Source organism: Microtus oregoni, unplaced genomic scaffold (assembly GCF_018167655.1).
Source record: "Microtus oregoni isolate MIOR12 unplaced genomic scaffold, Mior012 000018F_ref0000195, whole genome shotgun sequence".
NCBI lineage: Eukaryota > Metazoa > Chordata > Mammalia > Rodentia > Cricetidae > Microtus > Microtus oregoni.
The window spans coordinates 12,519,410-12,535,878 of NW_024543077.1; the positions used below are offsets into that span (position 1 = coordinate 12,519,410).

The 16,469-nt window shown below is 36.3% G+C and overlaps 1 protein-coding gene across 1 annotated transcript in view; it reads right to left on the minus strand.

Moving 5' to 3' along the window:
- The window catches only part of LOC121458931 (semaphorin-3D-like), a 185,034-nt gene that overhangs the window by 100,957 nt on the left and 67,608 nt on the right, over positions 1–16,469 (minus strand). Inside the window, exon 2 of the mRNA XM_041668359.1 lies at positions 15,959–16,146. Within this exon, the coding sequence (XP_041524293.1) occupies positions 15,959–16,109 (151 nt within the window). The 5' untranslated portion in view covers positions 16,110–16,146. The remainder of the gene's footprint in view (positions 1–15,958; positions 16,147–16,469) is intronic.

Sequence of the window (16,469 nt, forward strand, 5' to 3'; positions counted from 1 at the left end):
ATGGTCCTATTGTTTGTATTCACATTGTTGTTGTCAGTATTTTAGATGTGGTCCTCCTAATAGACATGTATTGTTATGTCATCTTACTTTGAATTTCTCCAATGATACTGGTATGGTATATGAGTTCATATGCTCATTTGATATTTTATATCCTTATTGGTGAGGTGGATATTAATGTCTTTGATTCTATTCTTTTAAAATTCATTTTGTTTCTTATTATTGAATTTTAATAAGTTTTTTTTTTTTTACAGTTTGGAAATTTGTCCCTTGAGTGACAGGTGTTTTCAAATATTCACTTTCTTGTCTATAACGTCTAATTTTTTTTATTTTCCAGGACTGAAAGAAAAATCTTTTATAAGTAAAATTCTATTTGGAGAGCTGGAAAAATGACCTTGTCTTTGTTGCACCTATTCCTCTTTCATAAGGATGTGGGTTGGGTTTCTAGCACCCATGTGGTGGTTCAAAAACTCCTGTAACTCTGGATCCAAGAGATCAGGCACTCCCTTCTGGCCTCTGTAGGCACCAGGCACACATTAGTGCCCAGAAATACATGCAGACAACACATTCATAAACATAAACCACATGTTTTAAATGTAGCAAACTAGAGATTTAGCTTGTAAGTATGTGTGGTGGGGGTTATATGTATGTGAGTACTGTTCTTTCAGGCGAGACGTGCCAGATCTCCCTGGAATTCAAATTATGGCAGTTATGAGCCATGGATGCTAGGAAGGAAAGGCACGTCCTCTGCAAGAACAGTATGCATTCTAATTCTCTGAGCGAGCTCTCCTTCACCTCTTCCTCCCGTTCGTGATAGTGTTCAGCATGGAGCATTAATGGAATGCCTGGACTCTCACTACATTTTTAATTTCTTATTTTTTGAGATTATAGTACAATCAAATCTTCTCTCCCTTCCCTTTCTCTGCTCCAAACCATTCCATATATGTGTCCTTTTTTCTTTTCATGTTTGTGGCCTCTTTTTTCATTAATTGTTACTTGCATTGTGAACTTATAAATTTATATGCATATGCATCTCTAAATACCAATGTACAACCTGCTCTGTCTATGTCTGGATAATGTTAATTGTATGTGTGTTTTCATAGCTGGCCATTTAGCACTGGATGACAAATTGTGTCCTTTTTCCTGGGGAAGACCATTATTCTGTGCTCAGCCTTGCTTAGTTGTCTGTAGTTCTTTGTGTAGGTTGAGGTCTCCTGGGCTTTTCTCACTCACTGTAGCATGTCTGCTGCTCATACTTATGCAGTCATTTTGGTGAGTCTCTCTGTGTATTCTTTGCGACAGGAAAGCATGGTAGAAAACCAAAACCAATACAAAGGAAGAGCTGGGAAGCCCAATCTCAGTGAAAACATCTACAAACCAGCTTCCAACCAGAATGTTCAGGGACCATTATGTAAATTGTAGGAGCCAAAGTTCAGGGAGTTTTCTGTGAGATAGTGTCTTCTAGCAATGCACACTTCCTTACTATTTCAGATCTACATTTCTTGCTCAGATGCATGCTTCACACAAAGTTGTAAACAAAAAGTTGAATAAATCTCTAAAGTAGTGTTGCCTGAAACTGGAGACAGAATAATAAATGTAAAACTGGAAAATAAAAAAAAAATGGAAACCTTCAAATGACTTAGTACAAATGTAACTTCACAAATGAAACCATTTCATCTTGATGAAGTGAAATGCATATCCTGTAGTTATGGTCTTTGATATCAAACCTGGTAATTATATTGTATTTCCTAGTTTTCTTCTCTTTGAGACCTGTTTGTTAGCCCTGTGCATTTGGTTAAAAACAATCATAACAGACACTTCTAAGTAAACGAGATCTTTGTAACACATTTCTTTCAACCAAAGTACCTACTATAGTATCTTTTATTTCTGTAAACCTAGAGCACCACTGATGACCAATAAGGTAGTAGTAACAAACTTATCACTTTACTAAAGTTGAGGATGTGATAATTTAAAAACAGTTGGTAATTTTGACATAATTAACTATTAATTACGCTTTTCTTCATTGATTTATTAATTGTCATCTTGCTCAATTTAAAAAACAGACTTGAAAAATTATAATTTAAAATGTGAGAAAGGTGTAAAGGTGTAACACAACCAGGAATCTCAAGTGCTTGTGGTTACCAAACAAAACTCTTTCTTTAATATTTATAGAGGACATTTATGCAGAGTAGATGGACATTGAACTATATCTTCATTTTTATGGAACTGAGTGTCATTTTTCATATGAGAGGTACAATATTGCAATATAATTTTACAACTCCTAATGCTATGTTTTGGACTCATTTCCAGTGAACATTCCATACTGGCTGTAAGTAGAATTGAAAAGAAAGCAATGCATTAAGGGATGGGCTAGGACAGATATGATTAAAGCCTTTTAAAAGAATGCATTTCTCACTAAACTTCGCACAATCAGGCAAATCTGCATTTTCCCTGGGATTTCACTTAGGTAAAGTAGAAATGTGAAAAATTAAAAGTAATTGAAGAGACTCTCAAGAGTATATACTCACTTAACTAGTAAACAATTGTGTTTGATATAAACCCTCAATTTTTCAAAACTGATGGTTGTTCTGAAATATGGATTACATTGAAAATTACAACATACAATATGACATGGCATAAAGAATAATAGGACCAGGAATGCAAGAGTTAGATCAAAGCACCAGCGTCCTGTCTGTGGTTGGCAAATCATTGGCAGTGTGGTGTAGTGATCTAGGTTAAGTCCCTGGACCACCATGGCTCAGCTTCCTAAAACACAAGTGAAGAGAACAGAAAGTATATGGCAACTGCTGTTTGCTCGCAGAACGAAGGCATTAGTGTGAGACTGGCCTTAAAACAATAGGTGGTCCACACCCCATGCTGTGGATTGATCAACAACTACACGGATGATGTGTTCTTTTTTTTTTTTATTTTTTTTTTGATGATGTGTTCTTTTAAAATCTATGTAAAATCTATGTAAAGAAAGCATAACATTTGCACATTTATATTACTCTCTTGACAAGTAGAAGAGGTAATTTTTAGCATTTCTTAAAATTATGATGAGTAAGTATGAAAAGGTTAGTAAATATTGTTGTTCTTTTTTGTTGTTTGTTTTTTCTTTTTTCTTTTTTTTAAATTGATTTTATTGAGCCATGCATTTATTTTTCTGTCCCTCTTCCTTCCAACCTTTTCCATGGTCCCCATGCTCCCAATTTACTCAGGAGATCTTGTCTTTTTCTACTTCCCATATTGATTAGATCTATGTATGTAGTCTTTCTCAGGGTCCTCATCATGATCTAGGTTCTATGGGATTTTGAATTGTAAGCTAGTTTTCTTTGCTTTATGACTAAAAGCCACTTATGAGTGAGTATATATAATATTTGTATTTCTGGGTTTGGGTTACCTCACTCAATATGATGTTTTCTAGATCCATCCATTTACCTGCAAATTTCAAGATTTCATTATTTTTTTTTTCTGCTGTGTAGAACTTCATTGTGTGAATGTACCACGTTTTCCTTATCCATTGGCTGAGGGGCATTTAGGTTCTTTCCAGGTTCTGGCTATGACAAACAATTCTGCTATGAACATAGCTGAGCACATGTCCTTGTGGACATTGAGCATCCTTTGGGTCTATACCCAAAAGTGGTATTGCTGGGTCTTGAAAAGTTGTTTCCTAATTTTCTGAGAAATAGCCATACTAATATACAAAGGGGCTGTACCAGTTTCTGCTCCCACCAACAATGCAGGAATGTTCTCTTTACCATACATCATCTCAAGCATAAGTTGTCATCAGTGATCTTGGCCAATCTTACAGGTGTAAGATGGAATCTCAGAGTTGTTTTGATTTGCATTTCTCTGATGGCTAAGAATGTTGAGCATTTCCTTAAGTGTCTTTCATGTCTTTCAGCCATTTTAGATTCCTCTGTTGAGAGTTCTGTTGTTCTAAATATTAGCATTGACTTGCAATTTGGGCCAAATAAGTTTTTTTTTATAAACACATTATTGTATCTTTTTATAAACCATAAACTAGTAGGTTAAAACATATATGCCAATTTATGATATTCTGACAAGATTAAAGAATATTTATTACACAAAATTATATAGCCTAAGTGAGACACTTAGCTGGATGTTCACATTATTGTATTAGAGAATCTCGCCTGCAAAAACTATTGGATCATTGTGTGTGTGTGTGTGTGTGTGTGTGTGTGTGTGTGTGTGTGTATGTGTGTGTGAAAATAATAAATTTATTTGAAAATAAATCACAACACATGTGGATTACATTCTAGGAGAGGTCCATTTTTTTTTTTCTGAGCCATACCTTGTACAGCTTCTTCCTGCTGTGTCCTTTACCTACCCAACATCACCATGGCTTAAAGTCACTTAATGTAATAAGACCTGATGAATCATCAAGTCAGTGTAGAATAAAGCTACATTGTACCCCAATACTTATGCCACCCACAAGTCTTCATCATACCAGACCAACACTGCAACTTGTAATTTGCTATTTCATTACAATTTAGCCAAGTACCAGTCAATAAGATAATTTGGTAGAGACTGTACATTTACAGCTTTTAATGCAGCTTATTTTTATAATTCTATTTATTGATATTGATTATTGTGACCTATACTTGTTCCTACTTTATAAACCTTTGAGCATATATGCCTTGAAAGAAAATAATTTATGGAGGTTTCACTATTCCTGCCAATTTCATTATTCTGATTTTCTTGGAAATTATTTCCTACTTGTGTGTATTATGTGCTGTTGCTATTCCTTGGTATGTACTCAATTCGTGAAAAAGACCAGCCTTACTTGTATTGAAGTTTCCAGTAGCTATCTTTGTGTCGGAGAAAATTAAGTACTTAATGACTATTTGTAGCATGGAATTCAGTCTATTAAACATGGAAAATATGTGGAACCAGAAGAAGTGAAACTAGACACACAGACAGTGTCTAGATAGCTGAGGGCAGTGATGTCAGGCAGGGGAGTGAGGCTATTATGTAGGTGACTGGAAGGCTTGCACATTTTAGTTTTCAAGGAAGTGGCAAGGTCTCAAACTGAGTGTTAGAGAGATAAGTGTGCCTACAGAGCTCAGGACGGATGATGATGGGTCCTGGTGGCGTCAGGAAGACTACCCAGGAATCTCTAAAACAAGAAAAGTCCCTGAAATACACCCGGGCCCATGCAAGGAGACAGACACTTAAGAACTGTGTATTTCAAAGTTTTTTTTCTTCTACTTATGCATGGAGGAAAATAAAGTTGATATATTCATTTGCTGGGTTCTATTTCACCATAACAAATTCTATTTGGTTTGGTTTCAAACAAACTTAGCAAGAAAACAGCTGCAAAAATATTGACTAACCTGAAGCATCGTCATTTCCAAATGATTTAACGCTGTACTGCAACAATACTAGCATCAAAGTGATTAAAGCATGCCTCACCAACCCTCTGCAGCCAAATAAAATAATTAGACTGAAGAATTACATATGAACACTTCTCGGGCTGACAGACACGTTAGGAAGGGACCTTGGGACAGAGATTGGGACAGGTTCCTCTTCCCAAGCTTATCTTTCTTGCATTCTTGCCAAAACCAGCAAAGTTGTTGCTTGTTTCCATGGGATCATCAACTAAAACCTACACAATAACAACCCTAGAGAATATATCTTTACACCTAAAGCTGACACATACCATGAACTCCAGGAATCACAAGTGGAGACTTGGCTGTTCTGAGTGCCAACTGAGTTTTATGCTTTCGCCTAAATTGGAAATTCTCAGGGGTACAACTGTCAGCATTGTTCTCATCTGTAAAACCCTGTAATCTTGTCGGGTTTCTTCCCTCTCTACCTTTAGTGAAAAAACAAGTGTGTCCCTTCACATGTCCCATGCCGAGGTCTCTTGTGATCTTACTTACTCAGGGGCACCAATGTTTAGGGGTGTCATCAGCATTTACACTGGGACCTCACATGGCTTTTTTTGATCCACATAAACTCTGAGCTGACCCACCGAAGCTTCTAATCATGCCTTTTGACAGTGCATTCTTATTCACCTCTCACCCTTTTTCAGCCTTGGAATGTCACCCAGATGCTCAAACCATACTTCTGTACTAGAAACACAATGTTGGAAAGCAGATAATATAATTGCTTCCAAAATAGATGAGATAAATATATTAGTAATTGTCTAATATTTTTAAAACATAGACATTATCTTCTGCAGTGGATTTGAGAAAGACACCAGAGATATTCATGGTCTATAACCCATTACAGAGAATTGGGAAGGGGTTGTGAGAATCGGTAGCAACATAAAGGATTCACAATCCCAATTCTGCAGGTATATGCACTTTTTCTTTTCTTCCTTTACCCTCTCTTTCTTTCCGACTTTATTATCTTCTTTTAAAATCTACCCTCTCTCTGTGTGCACGTGTGTGTGTGTGTGTGTGTGTGTGTGTGTGTGTGTAATCAGAGGACAGCCTCAGCGGTTGGTCCTATACTTCTGTCTTCTATGGGTTTTTTGCTTGCTGTGGTGTTCTTCAGGTTAGCTAGTTCATTAGCTTCCAGGGCTCATCTCTGCCTTCCATCTCACTGTAGAAGCACTGGGATTAGAAATGCATTTCCTCCGGCTTTAAGAGTCTTCTGGGTAGGCCGGGCGATGGTGGCGTACGCCTTTAATCCCAGCACTTGGGAGGCAGAGGCAGGCGGATCTCTGTGAGTTCAAGACCAGCCTGGTCTACAGAGCTAGTTCCAGGACAGGCTCCAAAGCCACACAGAAACCCTGTCTCGAAAAACCAAAAAAAAAAAAAAAAATAAACAAAACAAAACAAAAAAAGAGTCTTCTGAGTATCTGTAATTCATCCTCACAGTTAGCAGAGTTCTTTCCCTACCTAACTCCTTTATGAGGCAGGTCTCCTGAAGCCCAAGTTGGCTGGAGCCAGCATGTTTTCAAAATGACCATGAATTATTGATCCTTTTTAGCTTTACCTGCCCGTGTTTGCTAAGATTGTTTACATGTGCTATGGCACACAATTATATGTGTATTTTTCAAAAGAGAGTTGTAAGTTGAGCTTCATCAACGTGTCTTATAACTGGGAAAATATGAAAAGAAAAATTGTGTTTCCCATACATACATAATGAGAATAAGAAAGTTAGTATTTCCTATGGGACAAAAGTCTTTTATCCTGGCACTTCAATTTCGATTTTAAAAGCTCTGACATTCTCTCCTGAGTACCATTCTTGTGCTGGAAAGTACTGATAGGTTGGTCAAGACACCCTGTCTAACAGCAATACCATGTGGAATGCACAGCCTGGTAGAGAAGAAAAGCTAAACCATAGGTGGAAAGAACATTCACTGCAACGGGAGTACTGAGATTAATCAAACACAAACTATCATTAGCAGTGAAATGGGAAGGACTTGTTTTCTATAATTAACCTAATGTAAGTAAACCAAATCATACTATTTCAATGTCTTCTACTCTGGGTGGGACTGGGTACCATGGTATTAGAACTGTTTTAAAATTTTGGTAAGACATATGACATATTGAATAACAAATGGACTCACATTTGAACTTCTGAATGCTTCTCCTGCTTTTAACAGTAGGGAGACCCTGTCCTTTTGGGAAAACACAACTAATTATAAATATGGGAGATCTTATTGGCAGTCTTGTATTAGTAACTGGGTGTCAAGCTACTTAAGGAGGAAATCATCACTGGGTTTCATATTATGGATTTCCCTTAGTGTTGAAGCCCTGAGACAAGGACTTCTCTTGGGCAAAATAGTCAGGTGCTCTCCCATGTGAAGGTCAGGTTAAGGACTGGGTAATTCCTGTTTATTAATGAAATAAACGCTCGCTTTTCAAATAATTCTTTGTATTTCCTTTTCAGTGTCGTTTAATACAATCGTGTATTCAGCCTGAAAGCTCGCATGACCTGATGATCTTCATTCTTCCTCTTCACCCCCTCAAAGGAAGGGAGTGGTGAGTAATACTGAATCTAATAAATTTAGGATTAAGCAACACAGACTTCCTCAGTTTTTGAGTGCTAAATGAACATGACCTTAAACCCTTGAAAAATTAAATTTACTGCCAGAGATCCTGAACTGGGTGGAGCTGGCAGTTTCTCTCATAAGTCTGCATGGCTGGGAAATGGCTTTGCACACCCTATAAATGGAGAGTCCTACACTACGTTTCACACATAAACACACACACACACACACACACACACACACACACACACACAAATGTTTTGAGAGGTAAAGATTCATCACTTAAAAAGAAAATCAGCTTTGAAGAAAGTCAGATTTCACCCCCTGCCAATCCGAAGGCCACACTTCTGCAGGAGGAAATCTTGCACATAAAAATTGATACAGCTCAATGCCCAGCCACCTCTCTCTGCCAACCCAGGAGGCTCATCACAAGTCCTTGCCCTACCCTCTCCTCTTTATCTTCAAGGGAAAGGCGTTCCAATCAATAGGTCTGAGTATATTTAGTGTCTTCCATGAAATGTATTTGTCATTTGCATTCAATGCTTTCTGCTTGCTTTCTACTCCTGCCTTGATACCACATTTCACTATTGTCCCAATTCTGAATGGCTTGGGCTTTACATATTGACTTAGTGGTTGTCCTAAAATCTCCTCACTGAGCTTGCTTCAAACAATTTGCTCATTTATCCTCAGTAAGTTATTGTCTTTTAATTAACTCCCAAGCAAAGTTTGGGTACAAAATTCAGCAGAGTCAGCAAAATATTTATTGTAAAATAAAAACTAGCCTTTGGTTCTGTAGTTTACTTAATTCCTTTGACATTACAGGTGTTTGTCTATTTCCCCAGTTTTAACTCTAGAAAGGCATTCCGTTTAATTCAAAACAGCAAGACTTAATCGATAATGGTTTGACTTGACTTTCAGCAGTTTTAAGATCAAATGCAGAGCTTTTGGCTGCCAAGTCACTCATTACTATCTACATAAAAATAAACAATTCCAGTCAACAAGTCTGTATTTAATTATACAGAGTCAACTGTCCAAACAATACAAAGCATACAAAAGAAAGAATGTTAGTCAAACCTAAAATCCCACACAGAACAACTTCAAATTGGTAGATGTACGTGATACTGGCCTTTTGCTAGATAATGTGCCCACTAGAAACACTTCTCTTTGCAAACGGAAGTCCAACAAGAAAGTAAGAACGAAGTCAGTTCTCACTTATTCTTCTGCAGTGGAATGTTGAGTGTAATTCTGTTCTCTAGCTTTAGAATGTTAATAAGGTAAAGGTGAATCAGATGATTTTACTTAGGAAAAGCTTTATTAGACTTAAAGTCTATTGCATCTGTAGATCTATGTTCTTATAAGGACAGGATGTGGGCTTGGAGTATATTAAGTCTACTTTGTCGCATTAACCATGTCTTTACTTTCAATTCACAGGTTTTTCCTAAGTAGGTTAGATTTTAATTGTAGATACTTCATATGGAAGTAAATCACATGAGAGTTGTGATTTATGAATGCACAAATCTATGGTTTCAAAAATGAGTCTTTTTAAATTCCTCCAATCATGCTGTGGTGTATACTTTCCCATTGTACTGTGACTAAGTAGTACTTCCCTGGGGACCAATGCCACTGATGTGGGATGTACTTTTGTATATGTCTTGCTTGATGAATAAAGCAGTTTTGGCCAATGGCTTAGCAGAGTTATGCCAGGAGGGAAATCCAAACAGAGATATATAGAGAGAGTAGGCAGAGTCAGGGAGATAGAATGCAGCTGCCAAAGGAGACAGATGTGGGAAACTTACTGGTAGGCTGTAGCCTTGTGGTGATACACACATTAAAAGCAATATGTTAATTTAAGATGTAAGAGCTAGCTAAGACTATGCCTAAGCTATTGGCCTAACAGTGTTGCAACTAATAAAGTTTTTGTGTGATTATTTGGGTCTGGGTGACCAGCAAACGAACAAGCAGTCTCTGATTACACTTCACAGGTATCTGGAGGAAATAGTTCTGAGGGAAATTGATCTTACCATAATTCTTTACATTGCTTCCTCAAGGCCTTGAGAATTTCTCCATTTTCATGGCATGCTTAAAATCAAAATTCTACCTCATTAATAAGTAAGAATGTGTTCTAGCCAAGCATATGAACTTAATCAAAAGAAAAATCTTAAACTCCACATCTTAATATGTTTTGCTCAGAGTTATTACGCAAATATATATATAAAAAAGATTCCTTATAGTAACACGTCTTCAAAACAGAGAGCAAGGGATTATATTTAAAAGATCATATTTTTAATTCTTATAATTTTAAATATCAATTTATCTTAAAGTTATACGAATGCATATTGCAAACAATGATCAAGTCATATGTGAGGCTTTGGTCACTGCTGAGACATTTCAAACCATCTGTACCCCAAGCCTTTGAACATGCCTCTTGTTTTTCCTGGAAGTTGTTCAAACCATGCGCTCACCCTTGCTATTATGAAACTTAAGCTAATTTGCCACATATATGTCCAGTTTTCATTTATCATGCTGGTCCCTCGTGAAATCTGCTCTTACATGTCCACTGACTAGGGGAAAATTTCACATTGGCTCCTCATTTAGATTAGATGTCCATCATCCATAAGGGGTGCCCCAGGTTTTCTCCAGATGATGGCCTCTGATCTTGCTAGAGGTGGTCAGAAGACTGACGTCATCCTTCTCACGCATGCCTACTAGAGTGCATTTCTCCAACAGGCGGTATTTATACCATTTAGACAGTAAGACAATAATTCCTTGTTCAACTATTATTTATTTCCATACTTGTTTATGCTCCTAAACTGTGTTGTTGGTCAATGCCTTCAAACACAAGTAAAGCCCTAGGACCCCTTGTGAGTCTTAGTTCAGTTTCTATGTTGTCAGTTTTACCTCTAAACATGTCATCCTTCTGACCTTAATAACTCCAGGATATAACCAGATTTTGTTTCCTTTTCTTATTTCTATATTGTTCTCGGATCCTGGTTAATATCTATCATTTCTTCTTATTCCATTTCATATCCTGGACACCAATATCCAGTGAAAACAGGAAGTCCAAAGTGCAAATTTCTCTCCTCTTCAAGTGTTTATTCTTCATATGGTCACACTAAGATTCCCACTGTTCTTCTAAATTACTTGAATATACTCAACAATGCTTTTGTTCTCCCCGTCACGGCAGTCCACACCATGCGATACTGCCTTTTTGAAGTTTCCCAATAATCACAAAGTAGGTAAAATTTGTAGTGAAAGTTTTCTAATGCTAATGGTTACTTTACACAAAATATTTTAAATTTTCTTTCCATATTCACATATCCATTTAATATTATATTTGAAATTCTTTAGAGCATTTTATTTTACATATATTACAACTCTCATCTTTCCAGTTATTTTATCAATCCTTTCATCCATCTGATGAGATGGCCCTGCAGGTAAAGGTACTCAGCATCCAGCTTTATCATCAATATTGGATCCCTTAGTCTCACAGGGTGGAAAGGGAGAACGACGCCAGTAAATCTTCTCTTGATCACCATATACATACTTTGGCAAGCACACAGAGAGAAACACACACACACACACACACAGACGCTAACACGTGTGTCTCTCTTGTCATCCAGGCAGACATTGTCACACACTGTTAATAATGTAGAGATGGACTTGTGCCATCTGGAATCCAAACTGTGGATGCCTGTGGTGACACCCTCATGCTCACTGTCCACATGCTCATGTTGAAAGGGAAGAAGAACAGGGGGAAGCAAAGCTGTCTAGAAGATTGTATTTCTGAATTTACCTTTCATTTAAGTCAGCTGTGATTCTGGTTAATATGTAGCCTGTCATTCAAAAGTAAGAGCAGGCCTGAGGTTCTGTATTTCTTAGATGTGCCCAGGTTGTACAGATTCTCTTGATGTCTGAATCCCACTTACAACAGAAATGCAGGGAAACACTGAGACCCCTTTGCCTCAGCTTGCTTGATTTAAAGAACTGAATTCTTTCTTTTTTACACAAAGAGACTCTCAAACTCTTAATCCTAACGTGTTAATTTATGCATTTTTATAGCACTGTGTTGTTGTGATCTGTACATCACTAAAATATTCCTACAGCTAAACCTTCCAAGCGGTAAATTACCTATTTCATTTAAACTAAAGAAGTAAATATACCACTAACTCAGGTCATCTAGTACTTCAGGGAAGTGAATTCCTTTTGTATGGAAAAACTATCCAAGAGAGATTGCAGAGTGGGAATTAATTGTATGCTTAAAAACAAATTGTCATGCTGTCTACAGCAACATTTTTGCCCAAATTCTGAAATTATGTATTTAAAGACCTTAAGTGTGCTTCATATGTGTCTTCAAAAATACATTATATTCAAACTGTTTCAGTTTTGTCACAACTTACATCCCACGATAACGTTTGCATTGTTTGTGTAATTAATATTTCAATTAGTCCTCAAGGACAATCTACTTTCCCAGAGACCCACTGCCCAGGTAGGAAAGCAGCGTTCAGGTGAGGAGCGCAGCGTCCAGGTGAGGAGAGCAGCCTTCACGTGAAGAGAGCAGGCTTAACAAGCTACTGCTTGGACAGAGCTTGGGAAAAAGCTCTGTTGCTTCGCCGTGCTTTCCATCTTTGCACCTCTGGCTGTGCGTCCTATTTTAATACTTAGAATTAACATTCTTTTATGCAAAAGACTATATACATTTATAGTTGCTAAATTAACATGATTTCATTACTACTGCATCTTCCACTTTAACCTGCAAGATATGATGTGTACTATGGCTTTAGTAAAACACCCCTGTAAAGTGCTAACTTTATTTGTAGTGAATAAATATATTTATTCTAGTTTTTGCATCTATTGAATCAGTGAAATTCAAACAGCACATTTAAAGATTTTGTTTTCTTTTCCCCTTTCTCTTTTCTTAATTTACTTTATTCTTTTCCTCTTCTTTTCCCGGTGATTCAGGAACTCGAGTAGAGCAGACTAGTCCTGAATTCCTGATACTCCTGTCTCTCCAAATATTTCACATACAATAAGAGCAGTCAAGATCTAAGTTTCATGCTTTCAGAATCCGAGACACTTACTGCTTTTTCATAGTGAATTGAAAAAAAAAAAAAAACCAGACATGTTATTGGATGAGTCAAACCAAACAGGTTCTATGAGCCAATCTGGAAGGAAATTTCTAGGTGAAAGACCTGTTGTACTTTATAGCTAAATGAATTAGTTTGTAAAAATGGTAAAAACAAATTTATATACTTATGCATTTCAAATTTCTTACAAAATAAAGTGTCATTCTATCAAATAAATCATGACATTATTGTAAAATGGCAGGTAAAAAAGTAACAGAGGGCTTCAAGTTTTCTTACTAATGAAAACTCATGTAAGTTTCAGTTCTACTATTTGGAGTTGTTGAAAAGAACATATTTACCAAAGAAGTAGTAACAACAGCTAGGTATTTATTTTGTCATGATATCTGTGCTCTCTCGTGTTACAGTCAGGGGATAGCATAAGGGTCCTTAGACTCAACGAATGTAAGCCTTCAACTAGGTTCTGCTCTTTCAGATCTTCTTTCTCTGGGACGTCCTTTAGACTCTAGGACCTCATGTTAAACGTGCCTGGAAGCAATGGTTTCTCCAGAGGACTTGCATGGAAATGCATTCTCTGCATTGTATTACTGTGATTTACACTTACCTGGACTGATGTTGGTTAGTGTCTTCACCTGTCATTTGTGCATTGATAAAATAAGTATGAAGTGGACAGTAACTTTTCTCTAACATAGAACATTACCTGACATATGTGTGTATGTGCACATATGTATTTGTGTGTGTGTGTGCATGTGTGTGCATGCTTATAGTACTGAGTTTCAAGATGACATGTTGTTATGTATTAGTATCCAAATTATAATGCCTGACAAAATGGGCACTGTTATAATAAAACATTAAATGTAGCTTTGATGAGTGTCTTTGCAAACAATAGCACATCTAAGTCTTTTGTATTCATTTATGTGTGAGTAGGTATTGTATGCTCAGAGACCAGAAGAAGGTGTCGTATTTTGTCACTCTCTCCCTTTTTCTTTTAGACAGTGTTTTTGTAAAAGCTATGGCTTGCACTGCAGCCCATCTAGAAAGCAGCAAGTCTCACCAATTCTCCCTCCTCTGTACTTTCACCGACCTCAGAACTGTGATTACAGAGAATTTCAAGGTGACCAGATTTATTACAGTGTTTTAAGAGCTTAGGACTTTTCGTGACAGTGAGACACATATCCTACTGGCAGTGCAATCCACTTCAAGAGGATGATGGGCATTGATGAGGCTTCTTATGAAGCTTGTTAGACATTTGAGGTAAAAAAAAAAAAAAAAACAAAACAAAACAAAAAAACTGCTCTTTCCCTGGACTTCTTGATGAACTGGGCATGCAGGGCCCATAGAAAATGATTGCTGAAGTTGCCTAAAGGTGAGACTATCCTTTGGGATTCCTGCTTTATAATAGAGACCGCCAGACATTTTGAAGGACAGAGAAGAGTACAAGGCATAAGAGATCCTGCTTCATAGAAAAGTCTGCTAGATACTATGGAACAGTAGGCTGAAAATTGGAAGCCCCATGTTACAGAAGAACTTTGGGTAACAGTCCAGGAAGTGAGGAAGTCTCTGTCAATTCTAGAGTTTTGGAAGTTGCTAACAATGCACTTCCTGTTAACTTAGGTAATATTATATCCTTCTGGGGTCTTTGATTGAGTTGAAGAATAAATATAAGTTATAGTTTTCCTTAGTTATGATAAAGATAAAGTAGATATAAATATTGTAACTATAATTCTTGCTTGGTAATTGCTTTGTTATATGAAGTTTTGCTATGTTAAAGTTAAAAACCTTCCTTTTTATTCAAACAGAACAGGGGAAATGGTGTAATAAGTTCTTCTGTCTATGTGTTGCTTTTTTCAGTTAATAAAGAAGCTGCTTTTGGCCAATGGCTTAACAGAATATAGTCAGGCTGGAAGATATATATATAGAGAGAGAGAGAGACAGAGAGAGACAGAGAGACAGAAAGAGAGAGAGTAAATGGAGTCAGAGAGATGCCTTGTAGACCCGCTGAAGACAGATGCCAGGGATGGAATTTTACTTAGTAAGCCACAGATTAATGGAAATGGGTTAGTTTGGGATATGAGAATTAGCCAAAAAATACCCTTAATCTATTAGCCAAACAGTATTGCAATTAATACAGATTTCTGTGTGATAATTTCATGTCTGGGAAGCTGGGAACAAATGAGCAGTTTCTGCCAACAAAAGTTATTTAAACTATAAGTTTAATTTTAATAGAAGATCCTTATAAAGTTGTTTGATTTTCTCAGCAGAATTTTTTAAACACATGATAAGAAGCCTAATACAAATCACAGGAAAAAAATAAAGTTTTAGACATGGAATTTTGGAAAAAGCTATTCACAGACTCAAACACCCACATAGTGAGTAACTATAACATAATGCTTTTAAATTACCCATTGATGTTCATTTGAATCTTTAAAACAATTATCTTTTGTTTTATTTATCTCCTTGGAATTTATGACATTCTTATTGATTTTTCCCACTACAAAACCTGTATAATTGGTATCTTAGCTATTGTGGACTGTGAAAGTTTTTAGGTGAAGTAACAAGTATCTTGCTGTTTTAAATAAACTTTAGCATATGCTAGTAACAGTAATTAGTAGCGGTTACATAGAATTTATTGAATTTTCTATTATTATACAATTTATTTTTAATGCAGCTGAATAGATCTTGTAGACTAAATTTATCATTATAATTATAAATATTAACTGAAAAATGTACTTGTGTAGTTTAAGTATCTTTTACTTCTCAAGAGTAATTAATTGTGGGCTGTGTTTTAAATAATTATTGACTGATGTAACTTTGTAGAAGTGAATATACATTTCTGGAAAAAAACGATAGAAGTTATTCAAAGAAGACATTCAGATATCCTAGGTACGCCTGTACATTATCTATTACTCACCTTTGTAAGTTAGTTTCAGACGAGGAATATTTTGTTTAGATGTTTCAGTGATGGGAAGAAAGAGCACAGTCATGATTAACATCATCCAAGTATGAAGAAGGTGAAGATCTTGACTTTTGAACCTTGGCTTCTCATCTTTATTAGTATTCATGATGAAAATATAGTCTTTAAAACAATGTCAACTCAACCTAAGAAGCAGAAAAAGAAAATAAAATTAGTACTCCAAGGCAATAGCTTAGATTTTCCTAGAGTTAGCAACAGCTGTTGGAATGTATGACATATTTCCTAAGTATAATCCCTCTTTTCTCTTGCTTTGTTTTTACAGACATTTTACACAGGGGCTGAATCAGATCTAACTAATAAAATTCAAGTTTGTCTTTAGTTGGGGGAAAAATACACTAGTAGAAATTTAACTATTTTGTTAATGAATAATTTTCTTCTCCTTAAATTGTTTTAATTTTCTTTCTGTTTTAAATGCAATCTGGGGAACTATCTTTTTTCAAAGCTTTGT